Genomic DNA, 7,868 nt, shown 5'->3' on the forward strand with positions numbered 1-7,868 from the left:
ATGATATCGTAGTCATGAGTCCCTAAAAGTAATACTTAACCGAATTGATCCCGTTAAGTTCTGTGGGGTTTAGCACTATTCTCATGATTGCTTAATCTTTATACAAAGACCTTACTGCGCACCAACAGAATAAAGCCGTAAATATGCAAAAAAAAACATCTGAGGACATCTAAGCACTTCTTATGCGTTGTGAATGCGAAAGCAAAACTTAAGCGGTACATGCTTTTAAAACATGAAGGCGATAGCTTGGCTGCATCGAAGCGAACGACAGAACTCAGCGAATTCGCCGCACCTACTGGTAGTGGGCCAGTGTCGTCAGCACCCTCGCAGAGGGAGGGGCAGTATGAGAACATTGGCATCGGAGCCAGCTGTGGAAGAAGACGACGACGACGAACGCGCAAGCAGTGAAACGAGTGCGTCTCTGTGACCACGTGATGTGTGCAATCAGGCGCGCACTAGGCCCACCTTTAGTATAAGCCAGAACCGGGGAGCAGCCGTGGCTTGGTAGGGCGGTGGCTTGTAACTTGTTCCTAGCTATAAAAATATTTTATGTGCTGCCGATACTTCATTGTGCCCGCACGCATATTCAACGTTTTCATAGAATATTCGCTACTTTTGTGTGGTCTTCCACCTTTGAGCCTATGAGAGGAGATAATATACTTAGACCCGTATGTGCTGGTGGACTTGTTCTGGTGCATTGTTTATCGTTTCGTCTTTTTTTTTTCGAGATATTTCACACCCAATACTACTGGTCAATCATACAAGTGAACTTAGTCAACGCTTTGCCCAGCGTGGTAGTTTCATCACAGTATTCTGAACGACCTTGTTTGTGGGGTTTTATGTATGCAGTATATTTGGCTGTGCAATTCCTCTTGGTTCGGTTTTCTACTGAGTATCTCTACACAGCGTCGGGAAAACAACTGCATAGAGTTTTGATATCAATGATTTTTCCACATCGCCTTTACCGTCCACCCTTCTCCAGTCTGCCAGGGCATGATGTGCTTCAGCGAGTCCGCAAGATGCCTTTATCGCCATGTACAAGAACATTTTTCTTTAGGTTACACAGTGAAACGTTACCTGTGAAAACTTCGTTGCACAAGAAAGGCATTTTTTATCTACTGTGAATTGTCGAATTTGCGATGTACCCGAGAATACAGAGCATTGCTTCATAAGTTGTAAAGACGCAACATTATTCTGGTATGTGCTTCCAAGAACTCTTAAGATTGAAAGACTTGATTTTGAATCAGCATACCATCCGATACTTGATTGCAACCCACGGAGAAGACGTGCCATTTGATATGTTTTTCCTAATTGGACCAGATAGATTATGGAAGACGCGCATGTTGGACCGAAACGCTGTACCTGTTGTTTCGTCGAAATTTCAGTACGCTCAAATGATTGGTGACTTGAAGGACATGTACGACTTAACAGCGTTCCAACCGGACTGGTACCACCTCTTGATATGGTGCTTGTTGTTGCTACTTTTTTAAAAGTTCAAAGCTACTTGTGGTTTTTTGTGTGGTGCAGGTTTGTAGTGTGTGTGTGCGCGTGCTTCAAGTATGCTCAACGTGATTTATAGGCCCTTTCTAGACGATGAATACGAGATGTGTTGGCTAGTGCTTGCACGTTTCTCGCATATATAGTACGTTTCTCGCACATACATGATGCAATAAATACCATGTAAGAAATTACTCCTGTCTTGTGCTAGCTGATTCCAACTTGGGTCTGCAAATTTCTTGACTTCATACACCACCTAGTTTTCTGCCGTCCTCGACTGCGCTTCCATTCTCTTGGTATCCATTCTGTAACTATAATGGTCCACCGGTTATCCATCCTATGCATTACATGGCCTGCCCAGCTCCAATTTTTTCTCTTAATGTCAATCAGAATATCTGCTATCCCCGTTTGATCTCTGATCCACACCGCTATCTTCTTGTTTCTTAACGTTAGGCCTAATATATTGCGTTCTATATCGCTCTTTGTGTGGACCTTAACTTGTTCTCGAGCTTCTCTGTTAACCTCCAAGTTTCTGCCCCATATGTTAGCACCGGTAGAATACAATGATTGTACACTTTTCTTTTCAACGACAGTGTTAAGCTCCCAGTCAGGATTTGGTAATGCCTGCCGTATGCACTCCAACCCAATTTTATTCTTCTGTAAATTTTCTTCTCGTAATCACCCTAGGGTCCCTTCTGAGTCATTGACCTAGATAAACATACTCCTTTGCAGACTCTAGCGGCTTACTGGTGATTCTGAATTCTTGTTCCCTTGCCAGACTATTGATCATTATCTTTGTCTTCTGCATATTAATCTTGAACCCCACTCTTACACGTTCTCCGTTAAGGACCTCAATCATTAGCTGTAATTCGTCCCCAGTGTTGTTGAATAGGATAATGTCCTCTGCAAACCAAACGTTGCCACTGTACCCGTCAGCAAACCTGTAAGGGCCTTCGACTATGCAAGGCATGCGTTGCAGCGGCATCTTGCTGCGCTTTAAATCGTGTTTCTTGACAGATGTTGCTATCCCAAGTTTGATGCAACTTCTGCGCTGTGCCTAAATGTAAATAGTAGTTATTAAAGTTCATATGCGTCTCACAAAAAGAGTGTGCTCAGGGCAAGCATAAAAAAAAAACAAAAACATTGTATCAACTTTTTTCTCTATCAGCCCCCTTCTCGGTGCAGTATGCGCGAGCTTGTTTTACGAATTTTACACTTTCAGGTGGGCATCTATGGCTTTAAGCGCGCGACCAGACTAGCAGCGATTGCTCGCCACCGTCTTGTTTTATGCACAGCTTCCTCCGGCAAACAAGAAAAAGAAAAAAAAAAAAGAAAAGAAAAAAGAAACGCGTAGTCTAATTAAGATTTAAAAAGAAACAAAAAAGCGAATAATTTTCTTTCCAGTTCCTATTTTCTCAGATTCCATTAAGTAGGATACACAGGCGAGTAAATCTCGAGATCAGACTGACCGTTTTTGAACTTTTCTTCAGCTATCAGTAATGTCCTATTTAGCACGCGCGCGACCACTACCCCTCCTTGACCCCTCCTCTCCGCAACACTCTCACACATATTCGCCTGCACATCGGCATGAGAAACATACGCAGAATCCCGACAGGAGCATGCATATACATGATACACGTACGTAAGTGCCCCCCCTCAAGAACGTGCAAAATAAAACCCCAAACGAACGGTGCATTACATGAAAAAAAAAGAGAGAAACCAGAAAAAAAGTAGAAATAAACGCTCGCTTTCGCAACACCATAGCCGACAGCGGCACGCCGTAACGAAGCTCATTAATTTTACACCCGCGATCGAGCCCCCGCTTCGGCCTTATCGTCGCCGACCGACCACCGCGATCTCCCGCACTCGTGACTGCCGCCTTGGCATCAAAGCCCGCTCTTCAAAGTCACTCTCTCTCTTTCCACTTTCCCCTCTTCAGTTGACCTTGCCTTTGAATGCTCATAGAGCGAGCAGCTTCTCCGGCGAGCCCATCGACAGCTTTCGCCTCGCACCCGGCACGGGAGACGGATGTGTTTTCAATTATAAACACTAACTCGGTGGCGGCACGGGATTTCCTCGAAGACTGCGAAACAACCGTCCCGGCACACTTTTTATCTCGCCTCGTCCATGCACGCCGAGGGATCGCGTGCTGGCTCGCATTCGTGGCTTGTATGCGCGTGCGTAGTCGTGACGGAAGGAGCTGTACGATAGCCTTTATAAGCAACAGCCGAAGCCTGGCTGCATACTTCAGAGTCTTTCTTTAAGAGAATCTCCTAGGACGCTCGCGGAGAGTGCATTGGCGAAAAGCCGCATTGACAGAGCCACGATCTTGAGTTTTGCGAAGGAACCTAGGTGAGGCCAAAGCTCGGGTCCAGTGAATCGGCAAGGGTGCCTGAGGAGCAGTCATGAGGGCCACGTGCGTCGTCCTGGTGCTTCTTCAGGCTTTAGCAGCCTCCGATGTCTTGGCACTGCCCGGTAAGTGATATTGAATGACCGGGTACATTTTTCTTTTGTCGATGCGGTGGAAATCTCTGCAGCTTTAACCGTTTTCGGTCTGATCCCAACTATCTATAGTTAATATTGCTATTGTTGGGTGGCAACGCTAAAAAAATACTTCATTATAATTATCAGAGATGCTCTGCATATACCTGAACGAATAAGACTATTGATTTTCATTGAAGACTCCTTTTACTCGATGTTTGTGTTCCTTTCTCAGAGTGCGTACGACAAATAAAGAAACCGCCTTGATAAATACTATTGAAAGACCGATTGGTGTAGCTATATCTAAAATAAAAATCTTGCGGAAGTCTGTTGGTGTAATCAATAAGGGGAAACGGAAGAGCAAATAGCACTAAAAGGCACTAATCTGTTCAGATAGAAAAAGTATTGTTTCATAACCATTTTTATTTATCTGGGGGCACACACAGTTAGCGGGCAAAGCCACGACTAAACTTCTCGTTTTGAAAACTCGCGCCGTAATTTATTAATTCAACTTAACTACTGATTCCTTAAATTTATAAATCAACCATTCACTTTGTTTCGTGTAAACTACTGTAGCCATAGAGTGTTTGGTTAAAATGACCTTTTTTGCCCTGCATATAGAGAGCGTTATTAGGCTTTGATATCTTTCTGCTGGATTTAGCAGTGTTTTTGAGACCCCTATGCTATGTTCACATTGAAGTTATGTAGGTAAGTGCAGAAGTTATAATGGCTAAGGCATTTTTGCAACCAAATTCTTTGGAAGAAAGTGCTAGCACATGACCAACTGCCTGGTCGTCGTCTGACGATTGACAGATTCGTTCATGGGAATCGTAATTCCAAAATCAAGACTGGAAATACGTGATATTCCGTTGTTGAGGGCCCTGGAATAACTCCGACCATTTGGGTCTAAATACAGGAGCAGCTTTGCGTTTTGCCCCTATTAAAATGTGGCCACCGTGGCTGGAGATCCAACTGGCGACCTCGTGCTCAGCATAAGCATGCCACAGCCACTAAGCCACCACGACGGGTACCCTGTGGGTTCACGTGCCAACTACAGAGGTCACTGTGAGCACTCCTGGAGTGATAGGTCTCACCAACCTTGACCACATGTTCTCTTCTCTTCGACATTCCATGCGACATCATCTCATTTTCTGCTAAGCCTAGTTGAACTAAACAGCCCATCCTATTCCTATCCCACTGACTGATGTTCCGCAGCTAAGGTGATGCTAGCGGCAAGCTACTTCAGATATGAGACTCTAATCCCTAGAAAGTCCCTTCCGAGCAATTGTCCATTTGGTCGTTCATCTACGTCTGGCTCTAAAGCTAACCCGATTGCCTTTTGGATAGTATCTGCTGCCGCGAGAGAGGGAGTGAGGGAGTTAAACGAGAGGCAGAGGTGTCAGCCCTGTCACCTACAGGGCTTGTTACTTGAGGGGAGGTCATTAAAAGGACATGAAGATGGCAGGAAATTGTAAACAAAAATAAAAGTATAAGAAAACTAGAAAAAGAAAAGTTTCGAGATCTATCTATCTATCTATCTATCTATCTATCTATCTATCTATCTATCTATCTATCTACTATCTATCTATCTATCTATCTATCTATCTATCTATCTATCTATCTATCTATCTATCTATCTATCTATCTATCTATCTATCTATCTATCTATCTATCTATCTATCTATCTATCTATCTATCTATCTATCTATCTATCTATCTATCTATCTATCTATCTATCTATCTATCTATCTATCTATCTATCTATCTATCTATCTATCTATCTATCTATCTAACCTTAACGTCGCTTTCCGCAGTGACCCAAGTTGTCTACTACCTTGAGCGAGTAGGTATGTGCTCGCCGATCCGACATGGGCGACTGGGTATTTGCTTGAACAGACAACCTGGTGCTGGCTTCTGTCTGATCTAGCAGTTACCTTGGTCACTGGGTATGTGCCACGGCGTACTACATGATCGACCAGGCAACTTACACTGCATATTTACAAAACATGAAGGTAATCATTGAAATTACTAACAATAACGAATTTCCCACCACCAAACTGGATATGCACCACCACTTGAATGCTAATCACATTAACGTACATTATCATCTTTTGAGCCATTCACCCACCCACCCCCTGTTCTGTGGGTGAGCGGAACTATTTGACGGACAAGCAAGCAAGCAACTAAAAATAAGATGGTAGTCCTCACTGCCGGATAACGCTGCTGTCTCAGTGAGTGAGTTCAGAGCCGGAAGAATCGGGGGCTGAAGCCTGCTGTCTGTTTTCTTCTGTTCTCAGCCGCAGATGTGGGCAGCGGAGAAGAATCGTTTCCAGAGTGCGGACCAGGAGAGGTGTTCAAGGAATGCGAGAGCTCTTCGTGCGGCGAGCTGTCCTGCGCCCAGCCCGAGCCCACCGACGATTGCACGCGCGATTGTGCCTACCAGTGCTTCTGTGTCCGCGGCCTCTACAGAAACAGCCTCGGCATTTGTGTGCCACTCGCGCAGTGCGACAAACCCAGGGACTAAATGGCAAAAAGGACTTGGTATTGTAATGTGCAAAGAGGTCGTGTTCAATCTTACTGATTCCAGAAATCAACTTTCGATACTCAACTCTCTTTGGTGCCCGGACTTCGGATGCTTACGGACATATACGCGTTTTTGTATTCAGTTGTAGGAACATGGCTATGTCAGAGCTGGCCATACCTAAATCTGAATTTGCTACTAACAGAAACAAAAGACGATATATATATATATATATATATATATCAAGAAACACTGTACACAAGCGAAAACAAGTGCACACTAAAATGGCTCTACAGGCTGAAGCACCGAAAGCAGTTAACTACAGGACGGAGTCGCGTATTAAACAACAACGACCACAACACAACAACAACAACAACAACAACAACAACAACAACAACAACAACAACAACAACAACAACAACAACAACAACAACAACAACAACAACAACAACAACAACAACAACAACAACAACAACAACTACAACAATGACGACGACGACAGCAACAACAACAACAACAAAACAACAGTCTGCTGTTTGCTGTCTGCTCAAAAGTTGAGATACGCGATTTCTTAATATGCCCATTTACAGTTGCGAAAAAGAAAGTGGGGCCCGCTGATATTCCTGTGCACGCTAGTGCGCCAGCTATCAAAGCCCAGTGCCCATGACCCCTTCAATGCCTGGGGGATAAAAGAGCTTGGCACAAACAAAATAATAATAGTTCCTTTTGGTATTCTTTGTTGTCTTACTTTCCTGCGTATTTATGTCACAGCTTTCTTTTACAGAAAAATATAGGTATATAATAAAGATTACTAGGGTCCTGTCTTACATTGACATGAATCAAGAATGGCGTTAGCCAACACGTGAAGGCATGGAGTCCCAAAAGTGAAATCATGTGGGGTGCATTTGACGAATCTCCAAAGACAATCACGTAATTCGCCACGACGCAACATAAATTGTCACTTGAGCCCCTAACGCGCAAACAAAGTTGTTAGTCTGAGGACATGTGAATTCTGCATTTGCTGCTGCCAACTTTCGTTGAAGGTTTAAGAGTTCTTGCGCAGCTTTCTGCACTTGTTTGTAATTCCGCTTCTTATCATATAGCGCGTCCACTTTTTATTTCGGGAATGCTCTTCTTGTTTCAACAAGCTCAGAGAGGTTGTTTAGATACTGTAAAATTTGTATAAGTTACAAGGCCTGCCTCAAAGGTATCTGACCTTATTTATTTTAGGGAAAAACCACAAGGCGCAGGTTGGCCACACTGTGCGACGTTGGAGGAGGGGCTTTGACGGGTTTCGCCAGCAGGTGGCGTGTCCTTCTGTTGCTTCTGGTCTTGTGCTGGATCAGTTGTGTCGAATAGTGTCATCTCG

The 7,868-nt window shown here is 44.0% G+C and overlaps 1 protein-coding gene across 1 annotated transcript; it reads left to right on the top strand.

Moving 5' to 3' along the window:
* Positions 1 to 3,506: 3,506 nt before the first annotated feature.
* LOC119434424 (chymotrypsin-elastase inhibitor ixodidin) lies at positions 3,507 to 6,711 on the top strand. The gene is made up of 2 exons (XM_037701580.2): positions 3,507 to 3,972; positions 6,276 to 6,711. Exons 1-2 carry the CDS (start codon positions 3,903 to 3,905, stop codon positions 6,500 to 6,502), a joined length of 297 nt encoding a protein of 98 aa, XP_037557508.1. The 5' UTR covers positions 3,507 to 3,902; the 3' UTR covers positions 6,503 to 6,711.
* The last annotated feature ends 1,157 nt before the right edge of the window (positions 6,712 to 7,868 follow it).

This window comes from Dermacentor silvarum, unplaced genomic scaffold (assembly GCF_013339745.2).
Source record: "Dermacentor silvarum isolate Dsil-2018 unplaced genomic scaffold, BIME_Dsil_1.4 Seq106, whole genome shotgun sequence".
Classification (NCBI taxonomy): domain Eukaryota; kingdom Metazoa; phylum Arthropoda; class Arachnida; order Ixodida; family Ixodidae; genus Dermacentor; species Dermacentor silvarum.

Bases quoted from the DNA above. Each gene is read 5' to 3' on its own strand.
- LOC119434424 (XM_037701580.2), top strand. From the start codon at position 3,903: ATGAGGGCCACGTGCGTCGTCCTGGTGCTTCTTCAGGCTTTAGCAGCC. The intron at 3,973-6,275 runs GTAAGTGATATT...TTCTGTTCTCAG, and splicing joins CGATGTCTTGGCACTGCCCG to CCGCAGATGTGGGCAGCGGA.